Source organism: Lissotriton vulgaris, chromosome 11, assembly GCF_964263255.1.
Source record: "Lissotriton vulgaris chromosome 11, aLisVul1.2, whole genome shotgun sequence".
NCBI classification, from domain to species: domain Eukaryota; kingdom Metazoa; phylum Chordata; class Amphibia; order Caudata; family Salamandridae; genus Lissotriton; species Lissotriton vulgaris.
This window is the reverse complement of record NC_141699.1, coordinates 104837326-104851521: the sequence shown is the minus strand read 5'-3', so window position 1 is coordinate 104851521 and position 14196 is coordinate 104837326. Positions and strand designations below refer to the sequence as shown.

Here is a 14196-nt window from a genome sequence, read left to right as displayed (position 1 = left end):
CTATATTATCCCATTGAGTGAATCCCTTGCTGCACCGTAAGTGTCCCAGTGCCTTAGTGTCCCACAGTGGTGTTAGTTTCGAATGATTCCCCCCCATTTAAGCCGCGCCTGCGCTTTGTGCCACAGCGCCACCGTGTGCTTGGTTGGACCCATCAGCTTCGCTGCTATCCCTTTGTGGTACAGCGGTGCCAGCAGATTATGCGTGCCCAGTTGCGCCCTGTCCGCAAGATAGGCCGGGTCATCTTGTGGGGCGTGCAGCCATTGGTTAAGAACTTTAAGCTGTGCCGCCCAGTAGTACAGTTGTAGATTTGGCAAGGCGATCCCACCATCGTACCAGCTTCTGTTAAGCTTCAAATGCGCTATACAGGCTGGGCGGTCGCCCCACAACAAACCTGTCATCATAGCCGTCACTTTCTGGAAATAGCTTGGTGGTATCAGACTCTGTGCATTTTCAAGCACATAAAGAAAACGTGGCAGTGCCATCATTTTGAACAGCGCTGCCCTACCCAGCAGTGTCAGAGGAAGGACTTTCCAGTGCCTCACATCACTCCTCAGTCGAGCGAGTGGAGGCAGTAAATTCCGCTCATAGGCATCAATATCTTAAAATATTGGAATTAATAATTGGTTTCAGGAGGAGTTGTCCTACTGAACCTTGCTATGTTTGGCAGCCAAAATTTTTAAAAAACTGTTCCCACTTTTTTCTGGACCCAGTCACCAGACAGAAGGATAGTGCACAGCTTGTAAATATGAAACGACCTCCTGCTTCACAATTATTGTTACAGACCGGATTTTGTTTTATTGTACATATTTATTAAAAATGTCTCATTAGATTTGCCTGTAGTACTGATTCTTGTTTCATTGATGTTATGGCTGTTTTAAACTGAAGAAGCCTGAATTAAGTTTTCAACTACTACTGTTCTGTTATAATAACCTTATACAGGCTGGAATTCTGTGTCATGATACCCTATAGTTGGCATAGGCAGAAATGTTCTCTCTTTACTATTTAAAATAAAGTACTATTTTAGTAGTTTAGAACTTTGCCTCTGTTTAGTTTGGGTGAATGTCAAAGACGAGCACATATCTCTTTATCTTGCTCTCACCCGGTCAGTGTATTCTTTCTCGCCTCTGTTTCTGATGTATTGTGTGTCTATATTGATGTGGCCTGATTGAATCAGGAACTGATGTTGATTGTTTTCACCCCCAGGGAGGAAAGGAAAGATCCACTGTCGGCGCTCGCACGAGAATACGGGGGCTCAAAGAGGAACGCGCTTCTGAAGTGGTGTCAGAAGAAGACAGAAGGCTACCAGGTAAGTGGGACCTGCTCCTTCTGGCTGATGGCTGTGGTGTCTGTCTGTCACTGCTGCAGACAGATGGCTGAGACACTCTGCTGACATTTGAAGAGGTCTATTTTAGACTTGAGGAATCTTAGCTTACTCAAGGCTCGGTCTAACCTCAAACAATAAACATGACAAATGCTGGTGAATGATGAAATCCTCGCTGCCTAGGTGTAGGAACCTGCTTAGCAGTAAAGCAGAGACACCATAGGCTCTTCAGTCTTAAAGAATGATTATTTTCTGTTACAGCAAGTCACAAAAATGTTCAAGAAAACCAATGTCAGAGGAGAGCGTGTCTCAGAGTACTTGGATCATCTAATGAGGTGGCATTCTGTAAGGCTCCTGATGTCTGATCAGAGGGCCTACCATTGGACTTGCCTCATCATATGAGGTTGCATCCCTTAGGACCCTTTGTTTTTATTGATTTATTTGTGTTTTATAGAGCACGAACTTGACCCGTTAGGGTATCAGAGCACATTACGGGATGCACAAGTTGTATACAAGAGACTTAGGGGGTGGTGGATACATTTGGGATAAACACAAGTAAAACCATTTACGAGAAACAGGAGGTCCCAAATACCAGGGAGTGATGCTCGGAGGTGCTTGGTGGGTATTAGCATCTGGATAAAGCAATGAGAAGCAGTAAACGGAAGCAGGACAAGGTCGTTGAGGTGATTTCAAGGCAAAATTTAGGAGAGGAATTTGCCCATTAGGAAGTTTTTGGCATCCTTTTTAAAGTGTGCCAAAGATGGAATTCTTCTAATGGTGAGCTAGAGTGAGTTCTATATTCTTGGTGCGGCCCCAGAGAAGGCCCTATTGTACTTTGTTTTTTCCCCACAAGTGTGCCTGTTGGAGCAAAAGGTCTCTGGCGGAACGGGAGTTTCTGATGGATACATCTGCCAGTGGATTCCTCACCTTGTGAATATCCCCCTGCGTCAGCAACGTTCGGAAAATTCTTTTGTAGCACGCCGGCGTGGACGACGTCACAGGAGCACGGCATCGCGCGCGTCACCGACTCCTTATTAGGCCTACGTCGGCGTGATGACATCAGTTCCCTTTTTTCCGCGTCGTCGACGCTAACGGTTTCTTGGGATCTTCTGTGTTACGGATAGTTACTTTGTTACTATTGTGAACTTTTGTTCTGTATCTGCTTGGTTTTGCTGTCTTCCATCGAGATGTCAACGAAGAAGACAGGATTTAAGCCATGCGATTCATGTGGGAGGATGATGTCCTTCACCGATCCTCATCAAGAATGTCTATGTGTCTGGGTTCGGGTCACAACGTCAAGGGTTGTCGATCCTGTTCAAAAATGAACCCAAAGGCTCTTCGGGAACGAGAGGCGAAACTTCTAGTTGCCACAATGAAGGATAAGGACGCCAAGAGGACTTCGAGGTCAAGATCGAGATGTTCGAGGTTGAAATTGAGGTCGAGGTCCCGATCGAGGTCGGCCTCGAAGTCTGCTTCAGGTCATGCTTCTGGTTCATCTAAAAAGAAGCACAAGAGAAAGAAGCACAGTTCGAGTCACCATTCCGGCAGGGAGTCGGACTCGAAAAATAAGTCATCTTCTCGAAGACATCATAAGGACACGATTTCTCCCTCTCGTTCGTACTCCTGAAGGTGAGGCACATCTTTACAGCCTCGAGAGCCTACAACGGCTCTGGTATCGAATCCGTCTCCGGATCTGTATCAGTCTTCCATGCATGAGGAAGGAGAGGAAGCTCATCAGGGATCGACGACTCCGGTACGACGTCCCAAAGAACAAGAGGAACAGGAGGAGTCTAATCCGGTGCAGCCTTCTTGGGAGCAGCCGGTAGGCTCATACCCTCAGTTTCCTGGTCCTGGTCAGGACCCATCGCATTTTCTAAACGCTATGTATGGCGTTTATGCGAGAGCAATGTTCCCCTCTGGTGCACCTGCTGGTCCCATGGGTCCATTGGCTTATAATCTGGGTGTGCCTCAGGCATATGCTCCGGCTCCTTTCCTGCCGTTTATGCCGACGCCGACTCCACCATGGCATCTCTCGGCGCCACCGAGGTCATCGACTCCGTACACGGCTTCACCGGCTCCGGAGTGACCTCGTGATCCAATTCGAATTTCGCGCCTGTTCCAGCTTCTCATTCGAAGGCGGCTCCAACTCCTCATTCGACGCCGGCTCCGGCTCCATCGGAGTCGTTACCGGATCCGACGACGTCGGTTCGAATGGAGTGGTCGAGGCGTAGAACACAGCGCATTTTGGAGGAAAGAAATTTTGGAGAAGCTAATATTGAAGAGGGCGAGCTTGAGGATTATTTTGAAGAGTTGCATGATGCAAGTGGACTGGAACTTTCACCAGAATGGGAGTTGCCCACGGTATCTGATACTCCTTCTAAGGATGTGGCGCCTTACCATGTGGTAATTAAGAAGGCTGCGGAGCTCTTGAATTTGACTTTACCATCTGTGGAGTACAAATCGAACATCCTTACTGAAGTTCTCCATTCTCCATCTTCGCTGGTTGAGCCAACTCTACCATTTACTGAGGCTCTTACTGGTCCTATATTGGAGGTATGGAGTAGGCCACTTACTTCTCCTGCAGTGTCAAAGACTGTAGCAAGGCGTTATAGAGTGGCGCCTGGAGATCCAGAATTCTTGTCCACTCATCCGTTGCCAGAGAGTTTGGTGGTTCAGGCTGCTTGCTCGAAAAGATCTGCAGGTGCTTTTCCCCAGGTTCCTGGAGATAAAGACTCTAAGAAGCAGGATCAGAACGCTAAGAAGGTGTTTTCGTCAGGCAGTATGGCCCTAAAGTCTACTAATGCTGTTTGTCTGCTAGGCAGATATGTCAATGCTTTGATGGATACAGTGAAACAGCTATCACCTAAGCTTCCTGAAGAGGATAGAAAGAACTTTAATGAAGTGATATCTGACATGCAGGCGGCAGGTCATACAAAGTGGTATGGACACAGCAGATTCAGTGGCTAGGATCATGGGGTCTTCGGTTGCCACTAGAAGAGCTGCTTGGCTAAAGACGTCCGAGTTTTCTGCAGATGTTCAGGCTGCTCTGATGGATTTGCCTTTTGATGGTTCTGGCCTTTTCGGAAAGAAAGCTGATGCATTGTGCTATATATGTATGTTGTAAAAAAAATTGGGATATCAGTTATAGGGTAAATACCTATCTCAAGTAATAATCACAGTCCTTGTCAGGGTGAACAGCTAAAGTCATTAAATAAACCTTAGTAAAATTTCATAAACAAAATGACACCTAAAGGACAAAAAAAAAATCAGTACGGGGAACCGGAGATATGAATTTTTAACATTTTGAAATAGCGCCAAGAAGCGCAAATTGCCAATGATAGCCAATGGCTGCGGTAGAAAAAGCCCTAAGCACAATTTGACTCTGACCGCGATGGAGTGTAGGTCAAATAAAAGTAACTAAGTTTGTCTTAGTTAAAGATATTACCTTCTGACTTTAGTCTTTTAAGTTCCAATCCAGCACTGGTAGTACACTTCTGTAGCTCCCCCAAGACCTCAGGGGAGGCACTTGGAGACTCACTGGGTGTCGGGCTAGGCCAGTCCACTTTCAGTTGCCTCTGGGCAGCTGCAGAAAAGGCCTCTTGGAGCATGTTGTATCCCTCTATGTTGAACAGTAAGTCAGTAAATAAAGACAGGGCAACCCAATAATCCCCAAGGAACTGGGTAAATATGCAATATAGAAAACGTACCTTGAGGAATTATTTCCACTGTTAATTAATATTTTTCACATGCCATCAATATGTGCATTCAATCAAATAAACATCGGAACCATGGTATCTATCATTTTTCAGCTTTATATCATATGTTATATAAGAAACAGTGAATAATTTGCAACAAATAGAAAAAGGCAACACAAACCACACTATTACAATCAATATCCTTCCGATAGTGTGTTATACTGTTGGTGCTGTATGCATTATATACATATATACATATCGTGCTCCTGAAGCCTCAGTCAGCTCATGCAATAGTCTGTAAACATGAATGTTATAGTTCTTATTTGTAACCAAACAGTATATAGGCGTCGACGTTTCGGTCTTTACAATGCGATTTCCACCAAGACCATCCTCAGGACTGTATGTTGCTCAAAATATTATGTTTCAAGTAGAGAAACCTCAATCTTCATAGACCAATAGGGAAGTCTTAACCATAGACCATCCACTTTCCATGTGTTCCTCCTCAAAGAGATAGAAACATTTCTGACTGGCTCGGTGAATTTTCGTATTTCTACCGTGTTCGATTGGTGTGGTTCCAATTTCCACAATGTGTAAAGAGCGGGACTCCAATTTACTCCGTCTCTCTTCGAAAGCCAGAACAGTAAGTCAGCCATATGAACCTTGGAGGTCACTTATTTGTCCTGGGTACAAGAGAGAGCAGGTCCGATCTTCTAGTGTCTTCTTAGGGTCTCAGACAGCAGGTCCAGTCATCTTCTAATCTTTGACAAGCGCAGGAGTAAGGTAGGTACCTGGAGATGACACATTTATGCCTGACACAAGCAAGTGGCTGGGAATGACTCCTGGGGAAGCCCTTCCCAAAGGGGTATTTACCCCTTCTCAAAGGGGTAAATACCCTCTTTGGCCATGTTCATGGCTGAAGTCTTCGGCCATGCTAAACTTGGGCTTTGGAGCTGGAGATGTGTGAAATGTGTACTATGGTAATCTTAGGTTTCTCAGGTACTCCGTTTTGAGAGCATTTTTGCATACATTTTTTGACTCCAGAATTTTATCTAGAGTAGCAGCTGGTACTAGAGACTGCGGATCATATATATTGTCTTTGATAAATAGAATAGGGGGATTTGCACCCGAATAATGTCGGGTTTAAAGCTAAAGGCATCAGATATGCAGACATGAACATAAATGCAAGGTGCGTGCACTTTCTGTAATAATCTATTTTTGCTTGAACTTAGCAGCCTGACGCTTTCAAATCTTCAGTAGAAGCACTTTTGTTTTTGACTGGACTTTTCTCAATTTTCCGTGAGCAGCTCATAAGATTACCCTCTAACATTTGTTGGCAACGCTGCAAAGCTGTGTTTTGAGTCCTGGGCCGATTGGCAGGGACTTGGTGTTTATATTTTTTATTTTCAAACCAAACGTTGCAAACTTGCCTCCGGAAGGAGCTGAGTCCGGATCGAGTGTGTGGACAATAGCGCGCGAGGGCCCGCGTGCGGCGCGCGAGGGCCGCCTCCACCCCGCGCGAGCTGCCCGGGTTGTCTGCCAGCCGCGGGAAGCGAGGAAGTCGGCCCTCGTGGTGGCCCGGCCGCCGTCTCCTGGTCGGACCCCGGCCGCTGCTTGCCTGGAGGTTTCGAACAATGCCAGTTTATTTTTGGACGTGGTGTCCCCAGAAGAATGAAGGCCTGCGCCTATTTCTGCCGTGGGAATGAGGGCTAGGCTTGCGTTTCCCGGGATGTGACTAATAGAAAAGAAACCTTGCCCAGTCACCAATACACCCCTCTGTCATCACATAGGGGCCCCCAGAATCGAGGCCGGGACATATGTCTGGGCATCCAGATGTTCAGAGGGACCCCCACTGTTCGCTGCTACCAGCTCCCAATAAACGTTTAGCTCGCCACTGACTGAGGGGAGTGGTATCTTAAGCATGGAATAGTCCACTAAACTCCGATTTCTCTCAAAGTCCTTTAACCATCATCAAGGCGACTGTCCTTCTTTCATGGTGTGCTTACAACGGCGGAATAGTCACATGACAGGTCATTGATGCCTCTGAAAGGCTGATCGGGATAGGTAGGGCTTTAAGTGGGATGAAAAAACTGGGGGGTCTCTAAAGGGGTGTGGCCAACGCTGCTTAAAAGCATAGTGTGCCGCCCGACTTGTATTTTGCTGTTTCTGTCATTGCATCCAGATATGTGATCCAACTAACATGATACCTACAGGAAGTAAGGAGTATTGGCTTTGTCAATGGTTGTTAGTTGCATAAGATAAATAAGCAGCAACTATGGCTTGTATATAATATTTTAAAAGCTTCCATCTAAAGCCTTGGTGAGACCGCGACAATGTGGCTGGCTGCTCCCGAGTTTCAAAAAGGGAAGGGAAATCCAGAGAGAAAATGACTCTTTGAAGGATTTCCCTTCCCCCACAACATGTCCTTACTTCTCTACTGGTGAGAAGTGAGCAGTGTGAGCAGCGCACATCCATGTGCCTGCAGTCACTGCAGTCCGGGAAAAACGGACCGCCAGTGCCAGGGCACAAAACAGAGCCCGACAGAGACCCGTTTCGAGGCCCCCTTTAAAAAACTGCAGGTGCTGTGCACCGGTAAGACCCGGCCCACTTAAAGCCCTGGGGATAGGGCTAGGGTTGGTGCTGTGTCCGCTAATAAGTAACTTACTATTTGCCTCGGTTCCTTCAGCCTTTCTGAGGCACCAGCGTGCTGGACATTTATGGGGAATATTCCATTTCTCCAGCTTATTTTAGGCGTGAAGTGCATTTCCAAACTTGTTTATTTTTCCATAACGATGAACCTATTCGGGAGCCACTGACGTTGGTGAGCACCTGCCACACCTTTCCCTGGTTCCTAGTAGTAGGTAGGAAGCCCCCATGAAGTCTGCATCGCTATTGCCTGGATGCAAGGCACGACTAGTGTTCCCAGGTCCTGGGCTCCCCGGGGTAGCAGTGATTGAGCAGTCGAGAGTCGAGCTCGCCAGCAGATTGCCTGGTGCCAAATACATCATATATTCCTGAAGTCAATAAATGTTGTCCAGGCAGTCAGGGTTGTAACCCTGATCCTTCAGATGTTCTGAGCTCCGAGACCGGGTACCGCCCCCGCGCCACCAGTGTTACCCGGGCCCATGGTACAGCACCAGGATAACCAGTGCCCTGTCTTTGCTGCTGACCTCTCACCTCGGTGCTTTCTTCCGTGGGTTTGTACGGATTGAGACCTTTGCAGCTGTGTATGTCCGAGCTCCCCTGGCCTTCATTATTGAGCAGAGCTTGAGCTTGAAGGAGCCTATGCTGAAGGGCCTTCATCTCGCCTTCAGCCAGAAGCAAAGACCGTAAAGCCTGGCGGCACCAGTGGCCCAGGGCTTTCAAAGATAATGCGCGGAGCAACAGCCGTGCGCTGGCCCTGCGGCTCGATGGCCACCCCTGCACACAGATTCCTCCCCGTGCTTTGTACAGGGCCCAGCTCTAGGGGCCGGAGAGTTCCTTATGCGAAACGTGTGCCTAGGAGCCATCACCCTGGCACAGGTGGCTGCATTGTACTTCCAAGATCTAGTAGGCTGCCACTCACAAGGTGGCCTCTATGCAACCAGCAAGGTGAGGGTGCTCGCCTGAGAAGGGGCAGACCGGAGGCGGCCGAAGTCTAGAGCGCCCGAGCCTCGTATCATGAACTGTCTCCATCTCGGGTCTTAGAATGACAGATCATTACAGAGTCAAAACTAGAGCAATTCATGCAGACGGAAGCCAAATAAATAGCCAGGTAAAATTGCATACAGCTGTGACTTTACACATTCCAGATTAAGCTACGGCAGTAGGCTAGTTTCCCTATCATCTATTCGGTGTGATTTCAGAGGAGGTCTATCCGTATTCAATTCAAATGTACTCCCTAGTGAAGCCTAAACCCTGGAGGAAGAAGGACCATCGTAAAAACCTTGACTTTTCTCTCTTCAGTACCAAAAGCCGTTTACGTTGCTTTCGTTATTTTGCATCATGAAGGACGTTCCGGAAACGTAGGATTTGAATCTCTTTAAAGACAACGCAATGGGGCACTAGTCTTTATCAATAGTGGTCCTTTCTTGGTACCTGGGCATCAGCCGCTGACTGATAAGACTACTAGATATTCCTAGTATTTTAAATGTATACCTATAGAGTGATCTGCAGTGTCTGGTAGCACGCTGACTAGTCAGTGAATGTCCGGTGCTTTTTTACGGCCGGGGTGTTCCAAAGGCCATGTTCTGTCTCCTGGAAGGACTGATGACATTACTGCGCCATGATGATACTACAGAACTGCTTCTGCATGTCATTGGAGGAACATCTAGGGTTGCATGTTCCTCCACAAATTTATAGTAAACGGCTGAGCAGTCTGAGTGGCAGCACACGTGTATGAAATTTGGGAGGCGCCCAGTGATCACTTCCATGTTTAGGTACAGTGTTTGCAATATGCCACCACCTAATTGGTGCTCAAAGTAGACCGCTGAGATATGCATTGCCTAGCGCTTAGATACCTTAATAAGGAACTTGAGTTGTTGATGACCCGCAACACCTAGCTGAGCTGGCATCTGATGGTCCTCCCAATGATGCTGAACTCAGCTGTGTAGTCTAAAATAGGCCACACCGATGTCTCTGAGAACAGACTGAGTTCACCAGCCTCTGAAATGGGCAGATATCTTCTTCAACCCAGTGTGAGGATTGTGGCACTGAAAGAGCCCTCCCAGGTGTTCAGGACACCGATTTCTACTTGGTACAGTCTCTTACGGCAATCTGCTAGTGGCCACTGGTCTCATCCAGGATACTGTGGTTGAGGAGCCTCCAGCTAAAGGATGAGCTTGCCGGCTCATAAAATGACTTGAACATCTGTCTTGTCATTAAGGCCAAGGAAGTTCAAAGGTGCTATCAGGTCTGTTGACTCTTATTTTGGAACGGATAAGACTTGGCCATCCCAGGAATTCTTGAAGAGACCAATGGTGACTCTCTTCAGTACCCCTGTGACCTTTGCCTTGATGCTGTTACAAACTTTGACGCCCTGCACGTCTTTCACTGGACAGGTAATCTGTAACTAGTGTCAATACTGTGGGTGCACAATGTGCTTTACACTAAAGTCACTGGACAAGAGCTGGGCGACCTACCTCACCGAGGCTCTGCAGTCTCCCTGGTCATTGGATGTCCTTGTTGTAGAGTTGCGTTGAGTGGTGTAGAGTTGCCCTAGACCAGTCTGCTGCATTGACTTTGTCTTGATCATCAGCTTGGCCATCTTCTTCTTGAGGCACCTCACACATCTGTCACTACCTTGAGGAACCTGTATAATGGTCCAATTAGATTTCAGTGGGACTAATCCAGACTTATTTCGGAGCCACGTCTGTGTAGGCGAAGAGCGGGTATATTAAAAGGATAGTCTACATCTTCCTCTAGAGCCCATCGTGCACCTCAGCGTTTCCTTGAAATGTTCCGATGGTTTGAGGTAAAGGCATTCTGTATGGAGTTGGTGCTCCTGTCACAGATGACTTTCTTGGTGAATCCAGTGTGGCTACACGTCCAGATCAAGGCTTGAGCTACCAATGGGGCAGCTCTACTCCTAACATCTACAACCTCCGGAATTCAGGGGAAATGGACAGTAACAATATGAATATGCGTGCTAATCGAGGTTCCCAATAAGTCAAAAAATATCGATTTCTGCCCATTTAAAGGGCTCTCCCTCACGGGCCAGGGGTATCCTATCAGCTTTTGCCAAATGCCTTGATTTTCCTTGGCCAAGCTCTCTATAGTTCTTTTTAATGTTTACTCCCGGGCCACGATTCCAAGTAGATCGTTATAGTGGTCTCATATACCATGGTGATGTGGACACAATCGGACCAAAGCAGCCTTACACTTGTGCAACACACACTGAGGTTCTCTGCACTGTGTGTATTCCTGGATGCAGAGTAGTCCCTACCTTAGACTGTCACTGTTCTATCAGGGTACAGCCTGGAGTGTGCTTGCAAGATGCCTGCCACCCTAGAGTGTTCATGTAATGTCATGGTGTAGGTGATTGAATTGTCCCGTCTTTCAAAGATCGGATGTGCCGCTAAACCATGGCTGCTAGCGGTACCCGGCTGACTGTGTGGCACGACTGGGGATGTCACAGCCTGAAGATCCATCTCTCATTATTTGATAGTTGAGAAGGATTGTAGGCGTCCTTTTGTTGAGCTGACCATGACTTGGAACATGTACCTAGAAGCTGGCTCCCCAGATAGAGGCGGGCCATACTTGCTGGTGAAGAAAGAGAGCCCAAGCCTGGTCTAACTCTGGGGGTCTCTTCGGAGCTGCTGACCAGGAATGTTTAAGGTTGCTGCCTCGCAGGGCCTGTACTTGTAAGGCGTTTGTAGCTTGGAGTTGGGCAGAGCTCCAATCACGAGAGATCTTTCAGGTTTACAAGTCCCTGTCCACTCAAGGCTAGGCGCTCCCCTTCAGGTCTTCCAGGACAAACCGGGCAAAACTTCCTTTGTGAAAAAGGTTTTCTGTTTTCGGCATACGGACTGAAAGGCCCATACAAATATTTGAAATGCGCTATAAAAGTGCGTTATTATTACCTGATTCAGCATTGTTCTGGTGATAAAAACGCATGCAATGTATCTACTTGTGTATGACATGGTGGTTAGCAGGGATACCAAAGATAACCCTTCAAATGAAATATATTTAGTAAAACAGTTAGTACCAAGCATTTCCCAGGGCTCTGACCGCTGCGGGTCTTCCTGGATTATAAAGGCAGTGATTGATTGGTACTTGTGCGGAGGGCACTGTGGGATGCGCACCAGGTGTAGGCATGTGGGAGGGGGAACAATGTCTTAAAAAAATAACTCATGCCCTCCGATGGAGTGCTGATCTTATTTAAGTAGTACCATGAAGTTAACAGTGGAAGGCTACAATACATAAACCAATCACAAACCTGGTGAAAGGGAGTAGTGACCCGGGAAGGAGCAACCACAAAGGTAAAGAAGCAAAAAAAATCACAAGCACAGGTTTTCAGACAGAAAGTACAGCCTTCCAGCAGGAAATGAGACAGTACCTGGAAAGTTATGGACTATAATGCTGCTTGCAACTTAGCGAGACCGCAAAAAGGGAAGTAAATGGCAGTGGCGCTGAAAAGTAGTCTTAGTTGGGATGGGGCGTCGCACAGCACCCCTTTCCTCCTATTTGTACCCCTAATGCCTTTGTTGTGTTTCTTAGTGTTGGAATTATTGACACACATCTGTGATGTATAGATGAAGGTGTCATCTGGAACCGTAACATTTCTCCGCTTCCCCCACCTTCCACCCATTATGCAGATAAGATCTGTATAAATTATTGTTGGGTGGGAAGGATGCGGGGGCATAGAAGGGGACCACCAGCGTTTTGTTAAAGGGCTCTCTGTGAGGCGTGATGAAAAGCCTGTGCAGTGACACGCAAGGGCGTGGTGATTGGGCGCCATGCAAAACCCAGTTCGCTGCTCAGCCTACCCTTTTTAGACTGGAATATGGAGCCCAAGACGATATTTAGGCATGATGTTGTATGATCTCTTTCTTGAGTTACCCGGACACATATTCGTACATATAATGAATATCAATGTAGAAGTCTAGCATGCGAGAGCAAGGCATGGGTCTGCAGCAGAATCAAAGATTTGATGCCCACATACCCACAATAGCGTACCCTGTGAAGGGCACTCCTTGTGAAAAAGGATTGGTCTGATCATCGAGCAGTTATTTTTAGTATTAATGTAACCGATTTGAAGACTCCTCGGAATAAAATGTATCCAGTAAGGCTCTTGCGTAATTGCGATAAAGGAGATAGATCTAGACGCTATCTTATTAGAAACACGGCCTTGCATAAACACAGATCCCAACAAAGCAGCTAACCTATATCAGGGTTGGCTGGAGAACGCAGCAGAAAAACATTGCACCGATCAAACCCCTTGGGAGAAACCGGGACACCCCCTCTGGACCTTGGTTCACAGAAAGCTTAAACAAGCATGGCGCAGGCAAGAAAGGAAAAGGGCGGCGTCATTATGAGGACGCAAAAAAAACTGTTATAAGCTTATTTTTGTCTCATAAAATTTGATCTTTAAAGAAAAATCCAAAAACTTCACAAAATAGAAGCAGCCAAAAACTCTTAAAGATAACTTTTTGCAGCTGTTAATCAGCTATCTGAACCTCCCGAAAAGGGTTTTCAGGGAATGGATCGAATTTTATGTAATTCACTGGCCTCCTTTTTTCAAGATAAGGGTAAGTCTGTTTTTAATCTTTTCTCCTTTAATCCTTTGGCTGATCATAACGACTCCCAAATTAAGACTATTAAAACTATTGAATGTCACAGTGACTCCCAAACTATTAATAATGAATACAAGTCCCATTTAACCTCTTTCTTTTGCGGAACTTTCCCAGGAACAAATTAAAACCATCCTCCTGCAAACTAAATCAGGCTCTCCACAGGATCCATGCCCACTAAAACATTTCATTTTGTAGCTGACACTTTTTCAGACCACCTAACAGATCTTTTTAATCTCATAGTTAGGTCAAGAAAATTCCCTAGAGTCAGGAAGGTAACCCATATTCTACCTTTAATCAAAAAAGCCAAACTAAATCCTTTAGATCCTGGGAATTAACGCCCCATTTCCAGATTGCACCTTCCGGCGAAAATAATTGAAAAAGCTCTTAACTCACAGTTCACAGCTTTCATTGAGGACCAGAGCCACTTGCCAATTCGGATTTAGGTAACATCACAGTACTGAATTGGCTTTGATAAGTGCCTCGGAACAGATTAGGTGGACACTGGATGTAGGGGGCAGTGCAGGGCTGGCCCTACAGGATCTCTCAGCGGCATTTGACACAGTAAACTACCAAATCCTGCTGAATAGACTGGAGGATACTGGGGTAAAAGATAAAGCGCTTGCTTTAGTCAAATAATTTCTGTCAGACGGAATCCAGCTTGTTGCCAGCTGATAATTTTAAATCCCCATCCTTCTCTCTCCCTTGCGACGTCCCCCTGGGTTTGTATCCAAGTCCAACCCTTTTTAACATCTATGTGGCCCCTTTGGCCAAACTAATTAGATCATTTGGGTTCTCTGCAGTTACCTATGCAGATGACACACAATTAGTGAACTCCCTATCATCTAATATCTCAGAGACAGAGAAGCTCTTTCACAACTGTATGCAAGAGATTGGAAAATGGATGGCCCT

At 46.5% G+C, this 14196-nt stretch overlaps 1 protein-coding gene across 2 annotated transcripts in view; it reads left to right on the top strand.

Annotated features, from left to right (window-relative positions):
• Positions 1-14196, top strand: part of SPECC1L (sperm antigen with calponin homology and coiled-coil domains 1 like) — a 480979-nt gene that overhangs the window by 396148 nt on the left and 70635 nt on the right. For both annotated transcript variants that reach the window (XM_086942800.1, XM_086942799.1), the window contains one exon: positions 1205-1307. In XM_086942800.1, coding sequence (XP_086798926.1) covers positions 1205-1307 — 103 coding nt within the window. The remainder of the gene's footprint in view (positions 1-1204; positions 1308-14196) is intronic.